Genomic DNA, 15,500 nt, shown 5'->3' on the forward strand with positions numbered 1-15,500 from the left:
CTCAGAAGATATGTCATAAATCATGATCGTCTGGAAGTAACAGAGCCAAAATCTAATCAAGCTTCTTGGCTTCCATCTGCAGGGGAGTGATTGGCTAGGATAAGACCAGACACAGGATGGAGTAAAAATAAAAGAGTAGAGGAGGGGAAAAGCTCCATCATCCTCTGCCTGGTCGAACTCCAACAAAGATCTTTAACCTCACTACGACCCCAACCTCACCCTCGAAACTTGTAAAGTCAAAAGGGACACTGTTATGATAAGATATAACGGGAGAAGAAGACGCAGCCAAAACCCAAAAATAGGAAAAGTTCCACAACAAAACCAACCTCCCAAACAAGAGAACTGTTGTTGAAATATCGCAGCTAAAATAGGAAAGCATCTGGTCTTGGCTGAACATGCGGCGCTTATCAGAGAGCAGCTGGTGGACAAACATCATCGCAGCTGGCAAGAGGAGGGAAGTGAGAAGGCGAAGTGGTGGTGGTGAGTTTCATCTCCTTCCTCTATGTGAAGAAAACAACACTGCGGTGGTGCGGGTTGATGTTTCAGAAGCGTTGACAGAAGGGTAAACTCAAAACCGCAACTTTCGCCCTGTGAGTGGCTCCACCTACTCGAAAGAGAGAGCACTTTTCTAATCCGCTGACCAAAAAAACGTCAAATAGATCTGACAAAAATGCAAAGATCTAAGTAGAAATTCACAATCTGGGTTGACCCCTGTGAGCTCTAATAGCTACTTAATGGCACATCTCTTCCTTCAAGTGGTTCTATTGACTGTAAAACTGGCACTAAAAGGTGTTTACTTGATCCCAGTGGTCCATCTGTTGGGTGGGAAGCGATTGAACTCTGAATGTGCCTTGCCAAACTGAAAGGTGGATGATTCACATGTGTTTTCAGCCACTGTCACCCATATGTTTGAGGCCTGCGGGTGTTTTCCCAGAACACTGAGCAGTTTTGGCTGTGATGTTTGGCTCATCCATCAGGCTTTAAGAGCCTCCACTTCTTGCTGCCCTCTCTTTATTTGCTCGCATCGCCTCCATTATCCTGTCTTCCTTTCACCCAATTCTTCGTCTACATCCTTTTAGTCTAATCTTTTCTCTATGCCTTTAATTCTTCCCACATCCTAGAGAAGAGTCACCCACCTATATGTCTAGTTTCAGGACCTACATCATACTCTGGAAATGCTGCCAACACAATCACCGTCATCCACACGTTCTCGCCAGACAGAAAAAAAGAGTCGAGATCACTTCAGGCTGGAAAAGTTATTCCCATTTTAGGATGCCAGTGAGTCAGCACAGTGGTTGCCACAATGAAAGATTCTTGTTGTGTTGTTAGTAGCAACAAGTGCCTAAATATTTTTCATTTGTTATTTATTTCTTTTTTAATCCAGATTGTTGCCATTTTGGTTGCGGCTCCACTTGGAAAAGCTTGAGTTTGCACCAAAGAGGACACAAGGTCAACTGTTCAACACCAAGGAATCCAATGACGTGATGTTGTGTCCCTCGATGAAACACTGACATGTTTATCCACCTGGGAAGTTTGGATACCAAAGAGATGCTGTCAAAAGACCCAGCGTTGTAAAATACAGCTTCACTGCTGACTGGGAGACAGACTTTAAACTGTTTTGATCTCATGTTTCAAATCTGTCATTTGCCTGAATATCATCCAAGCAAAGACGGTGATTCCACCCAATTAAGGGGATGACACATTCTTCAGCCTAACAGCCCCAATTATGACTTGGTTCGTTATTGTTTCCTTTAAGATTTTTGACATTTTGTCCATCTGACTGGCTGGAAGAAGCATTTCAGAAATAGAAATCGAGAAGGTGCCATGCTGAATTAAGAAGTAAAGCTTTGGAAACTTTAGGATCCTTTAGTTGGACTCTTTACAACCTACGGGACTTTCTGAGGACTGATAATGAAATCATATACCTTTGACAAAAGATGGTCCCATTATTTGGCCCTTAAATTTACATTTAAGCACATTGTTTTAGCTCTTCTGTAACTGCATTTCTCTGGCCTTATATTTGACCATTGAGTAGAATGTACTTCCATTAATGGGTGGATGATACACCACCTCAGATTTTGCTATGCTTCACTAAGAGCCGGATTCAAATGTAGCTGCCAATCAGACGATCAAACCGGTCAAATCTGTCTCTCTGAAACTGAGACTATCCAGGTGGACTCATGGACTAAACTCTGATAATCTACCTGTTGTGTTCTGGCTTTGTTTAGTTCATGCACCCAGCTTCTAAATGTAAAAGTTTAATTTGGTTTGCGTCCAATGATCTGTGAGAGCGAGAGTGAGCAGTGGTTGAGCGACACAGACAGTGAATGACAGTGAGGGAGCACGGGCATCAATAAAGCCAGTTAATCAACAAAACAAAAAGTTATTTCCTGGCTGTTTCACAGCGGTTACATTCAGCACAGATAGACACTCCCTCAGCAGTTGATAGTGGATTTCCTCCAAATTGCCTCCCCCTACTTCTTTGTTATGTTTCTCTGGAAGTTTGTTTTCTTGTTAAACATTAAATTATATGCAAAAAGTTAAGAATGCAAATGAAAACAGATCTTCATAAAATGCTGCGAAACATTGTTGATGAGTAATGACTCTCCCAAGCTTAGGCAATATACAGCTGGGTGTATACAATGGAGCAGCCTTTTTGAGACTTCTGGTAGTGAATGATAAATCTGAAACTGTAGCACTGGATTAACTTCGATGACCCATTTCCTCTCACTCATACTGATTCACACTGCTCAGACCAGGGGAAAGTTTTTAGGAAACTGAATGCGTCCACACAACATCGGGAAAATATAACTGTTTGTCCAATCAAAGGGGCCGGGAGTGGAATTTCGAAGCCTTGCGCAAACGTATCTTGACAACTTCCCACCAGACACACACACAAACACTGTTGTGGAGGATGAGGTAAGAAGAAGAAAAAAAACACGTCTGTAGACTTTGATATTGAACTGAGACAGCTGGTTTCACTTCAGCACGTTGGAGAGAGAGAGCGAGAAAAAAAAGTGCTTTGGCAGACTGACCGCAGGATGATACCCTCAATAAAATGCCTGCTATGCACAAACAAAAAGAGCTGCAGAGCATGTACTGTAGGCGTAGTAGGGAACTTAAACACAACATGGGGAAATGCCTGCTACTAGACAAACACACCCTACATAGCATTGTGCGTGTGTGGCAAGCCAAACCCAGACAAATGCCAATCGTTGATGATAGACTTCGTCTGAAGACGGTAATAAGCAAACTGGCAGCGAGGCATCTTCCTCCAGCTCCTCTGAGATACCACACACGCACAAAACACTGAAAAGTACTCAGTTCCCATGGTGCGCTGTCCAAGAACATTTAGGACGTGGACTATTTTTACTGGCGTGTAATATCATAATCTAGAACTACACACACACGATTGTGAAATAAGACATAAAAAGGCACAAGGTCTTATTAAAGGCCGTTCCTGGCTGGGAGCTAAGATAAGCTTGTCTCTACAGCAGTCCATGAGTTAGAAAATCCTTGTTCTTGTTAGGATTAGGAGGAGATAATAACTATGAAGCAAGCGTCTGTTCAACACATTTAAACCTCAATTTCAGGCTTACTGTGCAATGGTCGGAGTCGGCTAACAGGTGAAGACAGCCTCAATGAGTATGTGAACATCTCTTCCCCTAACTGCTGCTTTATCCAGGAAAAGAAAGTCACGCTCGCCCCATTACCCACGTTCACCTCCGAGAGCGGATTTGAACAATTTGTGATGCTCGATGTGTTCCAGCAGTTATTTAGTGATGAAGTGCACTTTTCTTTTTCTATTTCTTTTTTTTTCTGCTGTGCCCACCTTCCCTCAACCTGCCTCGGTCGGCTTGTACTACAGTTATTTCCTACATTTCCTGAAATAACTTCCTCAGAGTTGCTGCTGGCGTTGCTTCTGTGGAATGTGGAAACGCAGACGCGTACAGGGCTTGGAAATGTGATCGTTTCAGCTGTATCATTAAGACATCTTGTGGTTTTTGTTGCATCAACGTGTACGGAGAAACTCCACTGCCGGTGGAGAGATTGGTATCGTTGCCTTTGGTCACATTGGGCTCATGTTTCATATGAATAGAGATGGGTACTTTTTTGGGTACCAACCAAAATGTTTGTGTAGCACCAAGTTTTAATCATGCTTACTTGCCCTTTGATCAGTTCCTGATTTAAAGCTTTCATTTTAAAAACTTTAAAGACACATGTAGAACTACAAAGAACTGGATGGAGCTCCATATTTAAGAGACAGATATGAAAAACTAACTCTAGGCTACAAAGTGAATTATTGTTTGGGTTCTTTTGCCATGAAAGAAATGTGTGTATATTTCTTAAATAAGGGTGTCAAAAATATAATTTTAGGGGTCTCTAAAAGCAAAAATTACAGAAAAATATCCAAGTTTCCTTAAAAATGTTTCTTCTTGTTTGTAGATTGCCCTTGTGACCCATTAGGGAGCCCAACCCCCCCTAAGAAACCACTGCCCCAGGGTACCTTGTCCTAGATTTGACCTGGTAAACCTCCGGTCACATGTCTGCCTCTTAGCCATCTAGGCCACTGTAGCTCCAGGTCTATCTTGTCCTTCTCACTCTGTGTCTGGCCTCATCTGCAAGGAGCGGTGCAATCCAACACTCTCGACTCTCTACTGAGCCAAAACGGCTGTTGAACCAGAGCAAATGCCTCTTTGTCTGGTCTGTTTCTCAGCATGATTACGGCCAGCACATATGAAACCCGTCGACTGTGGAGTCAAACAGTTGTCCAAAGGCCCTTCGCTGGGGCCAAACCGAGAATGTCGGAGCTTCCATTTGCACTCCGAGCCAAAATGTTAGGTCAAATACCCCGTGGGGAGTTCTCAGTTTTGGCAGCTTCTTGTTTAACATCCCTCAAAAGCTGGATTCCTCTGGTAAAATCTAACAACCCAACTTATGGTGCGATGGTGCCAGAAACTGAGGTTGCTGCAGGGATTTAAAGTGTGAAACCTCGGAGAGATTGTCTCACACGGCAGAGAGAAAAATCCCCTCTATTAAAAAAAAAAAGAAAAGTGAGTACAGCATGCCAAGGTCGACACTTTGTTTGCTAACACAGCACATATGGAAACACCTCGGCTGACTTTTGCCAATCTAACTCTTGGGCTTGAGGCCAAAACGGCATTCTGACTGAGCTATGAAGTTTACATACAGTGCACCAAAATCTCAGCTACAGATCACAGCTTCCGTAATCAAACTTGTTTATACGGAGCTGTCAAATAACTGCATTTCTCTTACACACTGCGCAACGGAGGTGTAATGATTAGAGGTAATTGCAGAGGGTTGTTAAGTGGGAAAGAATGCAGCGGTAACGATGATGATGCTCTGCAGCGGGAAGGGGGAAGGAAGTAAACCACAGAGAGGCAAGCGACTCATGATTCACTGAACAACATCAGTCGGCAGTCATTTCACATCATCACTTACTCAAATTTAACCTCTATTCACGCAGGACGATTGAGGCGTCGACGACTTCCAGGAAGAAGTGCCGCAATGATGTTGAAAGGCTTCCAGAATGATTTAAACATTTGTAAGACTGAAATTAAATGTGCTTGGTTGCAGCTTTTCTGTGAAGTGAAACCAATGCAGAAGTGCCAGGCACTGCAGTCCCTCAAACGTCCACTTGAGGCTGGCTCCAGAAGTGAGTCAGTCTCCATAAGTTCCCATGTTCAAATGTCACAACTTCACAGCAGAAATAAACATGTTTACAGCCTGGTACAAAAAACTGTTTTGGTCTCTATAGCTACTTTCTCCGTTCATGACAACTGTACTGAGGGTGAATCTTTATAGAACTCTGTTTTGTGGCACATAAAGATTAAACGATTTATGGACCAACTAAAAAAAAAAGCTATCGACCGATTAAAATGATTTAAAATGATGGTTTTGTTGGAGTCCCATGAGGTAGTTTGTGAGATTTTTGCTCCTCCGTCCACCATAATACTGTTCCTTTCTTTTACAAAATGACTTTTTCCTAAATGTTCCGTATACTGGTTTACAAAACTAATTTTCCAGCTGGATTAAAAAGCTGCTTTCCATTCCAGTTTTCAACATTTTCAATCTCCCCCCTCCCGCTGACTCCCATTAGCTGCTCAGGATGATGCCAAAAGTGTGCCACCAATATCACACAATGTTTCAGCCATGAAAGAATATATAAAAGAAAGCGGAGCAAACCATTGTGTCGATGCATCATTTATTGTTTGGTTAATCAATTACTTGTTTAGACTATAAATCCCAAAGTTCTCTGAGCTCAAGACTTAGTTTCCAGTCTTCAGTTTATATTATTATGATTATTATAGAGAAATCAGCAAATCCTGACACTGTAGAGGGTTAAACCTGAAAATATTTAGCATTTTTATTTATTAAATTTCCTAAAATCTAATATATTACAACAGCTCTAATATTAAAATATCTAACTAATCGATTGATCAGCACTACAAGTGACATGGCAATATCAGACAAGAGTCAGACATCTCTGTTGGATTTTACTGTTCATATAAAAAGTTTTGAGGTTTTTGAATCTTTGAATTAGAGCTGAAGAGATAAATAAATAAATGAGTTGATCGACGTGCAATAATTCTGATAATAGATTCATTGTTGCTGTTGAATTATGCAAAAATGTCAAAGGTTTTCTGGTTCAAGTCTCAGAAATTTTGATATTTTAGAGGTTTCATACAACTTTAACTTGATTATCCTTGGATTTAATTCAGACAAATGAAATTTTATAAACCCCTGAGGTTCATGAATTCATGGGAAAACAAACATATCTTTAAAAAACCCAATAATACAAAGAATAACTAGTTTCTGCCATGAATTAAAGTTTACTGAATAAGAATAACTAGTTTCTGCCATGAATTAAAGTTTACTGAATTCTCTCAGAATTCTCTAATTTTCCAATATCCGACCCCAACTTTAACCTTAATAAAAACAATAATAATAATAATAATAATAATAATAATAATAATAATCATTGCCCAGAGGCGATGGACCACACAAAGATCCAGCCACACACACACACATCACTGTAATCCAGTGAAAAGAGAACGAGGCATGTAGATTAAGTGTAAATAAACGCTGAGGAGAGAAAATACAGACAAACTCTGCACGGAGCTCTGCATTTCACAGCCAGGAAAAGTGTGAGAGACCACCAGGAGAGGCAGGAGAGAGACCAAAATACACAAGCAAGGATCAGCAGGAAAGCACACACACACACACACACACACACACACACACACACACACACACACACACACACACACACACACACACAAAGAGACCTATAAGACTTCATTTCCTGTTTGGACGAGTGCCATCCTTCCTCGACGGGAGGTCAAAAAGCCAGCACTGCAGCACACAACCCTAAGTCTTTGCATGCGGGTGCACTCTTATCATGACACTGTACACACACACACACACACACACACACGCACAGCAGCAGCTGAGTGTAACGGCACGTAACTGTACATTTGAGGAATGAAACCAAACCAAATCAAATATGTGCTGATGTTGAGATCATAATTACAAAAGTGAATCCGACTTTGAACGCAAACACTGGGCTGACTCACTCACGTGATCAGATAAGAATATTGTGTAACTGTAGTGAGACTCGCAGCTGTGGGAACAAACTGTGTGTGTGTGTACTCTAGTTATGTGAGTGTGTGTGTGTGTGTGTGTGTGTCAGCTGCTGCTTGCATCCAGTCTGCATCATCACTGTGGTCGCTGGGTTCGGTCGGCACACTGGCCAGCTCCAAATGTAAGAGAGTAAGCCACTTACATCGCTGTAAAACAGCTGCACTGGCAAAAAAACAGTGAGTTGTAAAAATGTGATTTTCAACAAATCCATCAAGTTGTTTGATCAACGCTCTTTTGGAGATGAACACTCCACATTTCCATCTGATAAATCAACCCTGGGATGGTTAGTTTGAGGTCTAGCCTTACAAACTGACAAGATAAATACAAGTTTTGAATTTAGGATTTTACTGATGCTCTATTGTCTTGCAATAAGACGCCCACTTCAGCTTTTGCTGACCAGAGTTTCCCACAATTGTTGCCTGAGTCTGACTCACCATTTCCTCCGTGACTGACACGCTGCCATGAGACAGATGGAAAAATTGGACATTTGCTTTTTTTCTTATAAATGTTCCAAAGAACAACTCGAAAGAATTTACTAAGACCCGAGAGTGTGCGGGTTATCTAAGAGGGTGTGCGTGGAACAAAATGTTTTGACTACACAAAACATGAAAAGAGATTTCATTTATAGCCGAGCGTGATAACGAGCGAAAACATCATCACAGCATCGCGGGATATTTTAAGGTCTTCGTGCACAGTTTGTCAGTAAAGATTCTATCTTTGTTTGTGCTCGTTTCTACCTGCACGCAACACCAATATACGACAGATACTCCCTTTGTTTTTATGCACATTTTCAATTTGCATGTAAAAAGTCAGTGAATCAATGAAAGTAAAATGCAACAAAGTCTTGGCAGCTACTAAAACATTTTTCATTTTCAACGCCACATGGTTTGTTTTTAACCGTTTGAACTTTGACTCATTTAAACACTGTGTGCTCTTCTTCTGCGTTGGTTTAAAGCCACCTGACTGAAAAATGAGCGCATTTATCTCAACGAACCGACTACTAATAAAGAGGATGGAAACACTGACAGTCTAAAGAATGGACGGCATATTTCTGAGGTCACCCACAGGTTTATGAAGAGCCGTTTTGAAGCTTTGTGTGGTGGCTCTGGCGTCCACGCTCTTAATCCTGCATAACTTTAAGTCTTAATATAATGTGAACAGGTGAGTTGTATATAAATTCACCCTCAGTACAGTTGTCATGAACGGGGAAATTAGCTACAGAGACCAAAACTGTTTTTTGTACCAGGCTGTAAACATGTTTATTTCTTATTTTAACATGGGGACTTATGGAGACTGACTCACTTCTGGAGCCAGCCTCAAGTGGACGTTTGAGGAACTTCTTCACCCTCTTCTTCTGCGATGTTTTAACGGTACCCGACTGGAAAATTAAAGCGTTTTTCGCAAAACATCAGAGGATAGAAAAGTTGCATTAATTCACATTTTCTTTTGCGGATTTTGTTGAAGTTTGGTTAAACTTTAAGAAGAACTCCTGTACTGCGCTCAAAAGTATTGTTGTACCTCTAACATGCACAGCGACAACATGTATTTCTGTTCTTGTTTGTTGTACCTACTCTTCTCTCTGTTATTCTGAGCTCCTCTCAGTTTCAGTACTCCAAATTAAAAGTTGCTTTTATTCTAATTTTAATCCACGCTAACACAAAACCACCGCGACAGTCTCAGGTGAACAGAGAGTTTGCGTAGCTGCCGCCTCTGGGTTCAGTTTTATAAAACAGCAGATCGGATTTAAAAAGAAGCTGCAGCTCCATGAAACTTCAGATCTGTGTCATCAGAATCAGGACACAGGAGCTGCAGCGTGAACGTAGCCTGCATGTGCACGACCCGACCAACACACTCACTCTCTCTCCCTCTCCTCTATTCGGGGTATCACAGAGACGCTCTCAATGCGAGGCATTTTTCTTCCGCCGGGGCAGACAAAGCGCTCCCTGTTCGCAGGCTCTTAGCAGCCACTTCACACGCAGCACAAGGTGGAATCCCCGCGAGCTACTCTATTTTCCCATCGGCCCTTTCTGCCTCGGTAGCTGCAGAAGAGAGACCCCCGGGTTTGTGAATGAGCGACGGCAGCGGGGGAGGTGACGCGCGGACAAATACCTGTCAACAAACACACAAACAGATTCGAGCACACACACACACACACACGCGTTTCTCCATGAAGTCAAACTGCAGCCTGGCGCCGACGTCCACCGAATATCAATGAGCAAGTCAGGTGAAGATGCTACAGACTTCATGAAACAGCAAAAACAGCCTCGGAGATCTGATCCGACGAGCTGGAATCATGAGAAACAGCAGAAATTATGTTTATTTGACATCTAATCTTTGCTTATTTGGTTTGAAATTCCTAGATAACTCATTTCTGGCAGCACACGCACAAATAAAACTGGGTTGAACTAGTTTAAGTTAGTTATTGCTTCATATTAGATGCCTCTGGATTAATGGAGGAGTTAATGGACTGCACTTTATCATCAGCCTGTCACGGCTTCTTAAATGTGAAGACTGGCTCATTTTCTCTGCTGATTTTATTTGAATTTGACTTTTTTCTGTTAGTTTGGTTAAAACGGTTTGACGTCACATCGTTAGTGCCAGGCAACGCTTGCATACTCTCCATGGAAAGACTGGAGATCACTGCTGAAAGTGAAGGAGGAGAAAAAGAAGACAAGGATGCAGAGCTGGATCTAGGCCTCACAAACCATCCACGCCGTCGGTCACCGTGAGGAATGTACGGAGGGGAGTATGGCGAGCGTAACATCACAGAGATGTGGCTGAATAAACTCACTGCGGTAACTCTGGACGGCTTTCAACAAGCTGAAGACAGACAGGAAACCAGAAAGAGAGCGAGGGGAGGGGGGGGCGACACACAGCAGAGGAAACGTCCGTGGACCAGGCCAGAGTTGAAACCAGGTCGCTGCAGGAAGGACTCAGCCTTTCTACCCACTCCACCAGCTGATTTACTCATTATTATTCACCTTGTGTACTCTGTAACAAGTGAACTCCCCCGCTGTGGGATCGATAAAGTCTATCTCATCTCATCTCGAGCTGTAGGAAAATATTCTATGGATTAACTGCTGAAGATATTAAACTTTGCAGTCGTTAAAAAAAACAAACACATTTTGCACATGTAGTACAGTACAATACACTTCCAAACTCCAGAGGGATGCATCAGCTCCACGCCACCGCTAAGCAGACACACCCTGCCCAGAGCGAACCCCTGGTAACTGTGGGCAGACCAAAAGGAAACAGCCCTGACGCCAGGCAACGTCTCACCACACGCTGACTGACAGGGTAATGTAAGAGAGCCGCATCCTAAAGGCATCCGAGACTTCAGGCACGATGGAGAACGATTAATGGGCAAAGGGAGATAGGCAGATATATATATATTGGTGTGATTACGTACGGAAACTCTGAGGTATGTTTATTATTGGTAGTCAAGTTTCGGCTTCGTCTACCTTTCCACTGTTAAAACAACATACATCCTGCTGGAGCTGGAGCAGCAAGGACCTCAGGGGGGGCCTGCCGCTAATCTCATATCCATGAGCAGGCGAGGGCAACGCGATAATGATCCACCTCTGAACCGGACCGTGGAGAGCAATAAAACACACCCACAGCCTGGAGAGCTCACAGGCACGCTGACTTTTTATTATTAAAACAGAGATAGGCTTCGTTATGTAGCTGTAGGGATCATTAAGCTGGTTGTAGAGCTTTGCTCACATGTCTCTAGGACATGTCACGCAAAGTAAGGAGCTACGACGACGATCAGCTGGAAGTTTTGCTGCAGATTCACTTTTCTTTGACCCCGAAAGGGGAAGAATCTTTACCGTCCATCACGTGGGACCCAACTATCCAGCTCATCTTCACCATGGTTACACAAATAGTACACAAGCGTTTATATTTATAGCGCAGGACGGATGGAATTTCCCGCGCACGAGACGAAGAAGAGGCAGAAACGAGCACTCGGGACGGAGGCAGACGTCGAGTTCATCGTATATAACCGCGGCGTTCGTCGCCTCCCATCTTTCATGTGCTTTTTGGTTGTGGTTGTCATGGAGACAGCGGCGGTGTCACCGAGACCTCGGCGTCGGCTTGAGTGCCGTTTTGTCAGGATATTGACTCCAAACCTGAAGGAGTGTAAATATGCCTTTCCTCTCTCGCCTTTCTTTGCTTGTCACCATCCGTCTTCTCTTTCCTTCTGCCTTCCTTCTCTCTGATTCGCCGGATCTCTCTCGCTCTCTCTCTCTTTCTCTGAAGCCCTCCAGTCTCACAAGTCCTCGTTTCCTCCGTCAGGCTGAAAAACTGACCTTCAGTGTATCCTGAAAGAATGTCTGGCACTCGCAGCAGAGGAAAAACACAGATAGCAAACACGAGAGAGACAAAACCAGAAAGGAACTGCTCCTACTTTTCCATCCCCGATCGCTCCAACACAACATGAAGAACGATTTCTCATTTTTAAACTATCGTGTTTTTACACGTTGTGTGTGTTGTGACTTCTAAACTATGAGATGCCACATGGCCCGTGCTCCTCGTTTGATTTGTCTGAGCTCTTAATGCCTTCATTGGATGAGCGGCTGGATTTACCTGCACATGGCAGACGCCTCATGTTATAGAAAGACACAGATGAAGTTAGGAAGTCCAACAAATCTGACCTTAGCTTTGAACACTGTATCAAAAACATAACTAAAACAGCTTATCATCATCTTAAGAACGTCGCAGCATCGCCAAAGTACGACTGTTTCTCTCTCTCCCAACACGGAGACATTAAAGCTTTTATCACCTGCAGGATCGACCGTTGTAACGCTCGATTCAGCTTACAAGTCTCAGCTGCTCGTCCGTTGAAGACCCGAAAGAGAGGAAGTCTCTGCATCTGCTTCCAAACAGATTCTAAGATTCTTTCGTTAGTTTTTAAATCTCTTAATGGTCCTAATCCCAACTATTTATATACCTATGACCCCTTCAGGGAGTGGTCTTTTAATAAGAATACTAAAAGTCATAATGAAACCCACGGTGAGGCGTCATTTCCGCACAGTAGAGCTGAGGTCAGCAGAGAATGAGCAAATTATTGTGAAGCACCGTGTGCTGCGGTTACAGCGCTTCATGGGCCGCGAGTGACAAGTTGTGGTCAAGAAGTTGCATGTTTAGATCACGATATGAGCTGTGATTTAATAAATGTTCTTTATTGATACGATAATTGGTCGATTAAATATCTGACAAATCAAAATGCCGCATCACATGACCCATAAAAGTGTCTGGAAATAATGTAAACGATGACTTAATGCTAAAGTATAAAGGGTACAGCGAAAACTCGGCTACTATTTAACTTAAATTTGCGCATTAGTGCGTCAAATAAGCCACAAAATTGCACAATATTGTGATAGTGTATGCGTCAAAATGTCCCTGTGTGCATCAGAAACCACTATTACAGGCTTAATTTGCAGGCCCAACGAGTTAGAGTGTGATTGCAGTGAATGAAAAGAAAAAGACACACACAGACCGCCAGTCATTCAGCCAAACACACAGCCAGTCAAGACGCTTGCACAACACGGACGAACCGATATATATATATATATAAAAAAGGAAGCATGGAGTCTGTGTTGGAAAATAACAGAGTCTGTGTGAAAGCAAGAAGAGAAGTGGGAAATGTGGGGTACCATTCTTCACAGCTGTACGCCTCTGTGTGTGTTTTCTGACCTGAGAGATGTGGTTGATGGAGGACTCCATGCGCCGCAGCTGCGAGGCCTGGATGTCCAGCAGCTGGAGTACATTGTTGGCTAAGGCATTGATCTGGTAGGCCACGCTGGCCAGGGACTGGGTGGTGTAGGCTTTGGTCTCCTCCAGAGCTTTCCTCTTGTCTTGAGCCTGTGCACGAAAAAAGGATTAGACACACAGAGAGAGAGAGAGAGAGAAACCCAGTTACTGTTAATATCACATAACATTCACATCCATCTTCCAGCGTTCCCGTATCCAGGTCAGGTTTGTGGTGGATTCAGGCCAATAGAGCAGTCAAGAGATTCTCCCACCCCCACTGACTTTCATTCCCCAGATACCGAGCTCTCTCTCCGCAGGGACGTGAGATGATGTAACTGAGCGTACGGCTCTGAGAACGTAAACAGCTCGGTGGATTTTTGAATTCATCCACACGTTTGCAAAACGTCCTTTCACTAGTGACAATTTAATCGCATGTAGACAATCATTTCTACTGCTGTAGCATTAAATAAGAGTTCTGCAGCATCTTGTAAATGTATTTGGTCCCATTACAGAGAAACACCCGTGTTAAAGTATTGCTAAAGGTCTGTGCACAATAAACAGTTTGCCTGGTTACAAATGGCTAACAGCTAACTGCATTAGCGACAAAAAGAAGCTAACATAGCTACAAACTTTTAAGCTTATTGTTTTGGTTGGTTGACTATTTCTTATATATGTTTAGTAGAAGCTCACGTTAACATCAAAAGCACCAAATAGTCTCAATAAATTAGCTTGTGTGCTAGCTAGCTAGCAGCATTAGCTCCATAAACAAGCACAAGCTAGTTTTTAAGCTATGCTAGTTAGCAAACTAGTTAGCATGTCCTTTCAAAGCTTATGCTAAATGTGTTTTCATGAGGTAATAAAGCGCATTAGTATCAAAAGCACAGCTAAGCTAAGCTAAGCTAAGCTACAAACTAGCAGGGGCACCTTAAACCCAAAATTAATAAAAGTTTTGGTTGAGTATTTATTTTATATGTTTAGTTGCACATTAGCAGTGTTTATAGTGTCAATTAATTAGCTCGCTTGCTAGTTAAGTTACTTAAACAGGCACATTAGTTTGTTTTTAAGCTTTGCTAGTTAGCAAACTAGCTAGTACATGTTCATTTCTAAAGGATGTTAAATGTTAGCTTATGCTAAATGTGTTTTCATGAGATAATAAAGCGCATTAGTATCAAAAGCACGGCTAAGCTAAGCTAAGCTAAGATAAGCAAGCTAACGTAGCTACAAACTAACGGGGCACCTTTTAAAACCCCAAATTAATAAAAGTTTTGGTTGAGTATTTATTTTATATGTTTAGCAGAAGCTCACGTTAGCATCAAAAGCACCAAATAGTGTCAATAAATTAGCTTGCTTACTAGTTAAGTTACTTAAACAGGCACATTACTTTGTTTTTAGGCTATGCTAGTTAGCAATGTTCATTTCTAAAGCAATCACTAGGTGCTTTTTTTGTTAAATGATAGCTTCTGCTAAATATGTTTAACGAATACTCCTTTCATGTCTAGAGTTAATGACGCTCATTAGCATCAAAAACACAGGGCTGGTTTAATTAGTTAGCCTGCAGGCTAGTTAACGGGCTAAAACTGAGTTGACACAAGCTATAACGACATAATACTGTGAGGCTAAAGTTTATTTCAACACAACTATTACGTAAATATGGGAACAAACAACAGCTGTGAACTGTGTTTTTCCACTTTTGGCTTGGGTTGTCATGTTCAGAAAGAATCGTGTATGTCAGAATTATGGGCTTGCATGATGGCACCACTTGCTTGGAAGTGAATCAATAGCAATAAAAAAAAAAAAGAGACAAACAGGCTGTGTAGGGTTTGTTCTGTTGTACGGCGCTGAATCTGAAACAAAAGCAGGCTGTCACATAGAAAGTGGCTAAACCAGACAAACTGTGATAATGACACGCTGAGGCAAAGAGCTGAGCTTCAACGTTTGATCTCTGGCTCTTCCCAACACCGCTCACTCATAAAGTCAAGACCAGAGAAGTGCTGCCTGGAGGGGCGACACTGGGCTTTGATAACAGGCTGTCGCAGCAGGGGGTAGGTGGTGGCGGTGGTGGTGGAGGAGATGATTGCTGG

The 15,500-nt window shown here is 42.5% G+C and overlaps 1 protein-coding gene across 10 annotated transcripts in view; it reads right to left on the reverse strand.

The window, feature by feature from the left end:
• abi1a (abl-interactor 1a) overlaps nt 1-15,500 on the reverse strand; it is a 47,522-nt gene that overhangs the window by 21,445 nt on the left and 10,577 nt on the right. For all 10 annotated transcript variants that reach the window (XM_027273980.1, XM_027273978.1, XM_027273979.1 and 7 more), the window contains exon 2: nt 13,363-13,530. In XM_027273980.1, the coding sequence (XP_027129781.1) occupies nt 13,363-13,530 (168 nt within the window). The remainder of the gene's footprint in view (nt 1-13,362; nt 13,531-15,500) is intronic.

The sequence above is a fragment of the Larimichthys crocea genome, chromosome XXIII, assembly GCF_000972845.2.
Source record: "Larimichthys crocea isolate SSNF chromosome XXIII, L_crocea_2.0, whole genome shotgun sequence".
NCBI lineage: Eukaryota > Metazoa > Chordata > Actinopteri > Sciaenidae > Larimichthys > Larimichthys crocea.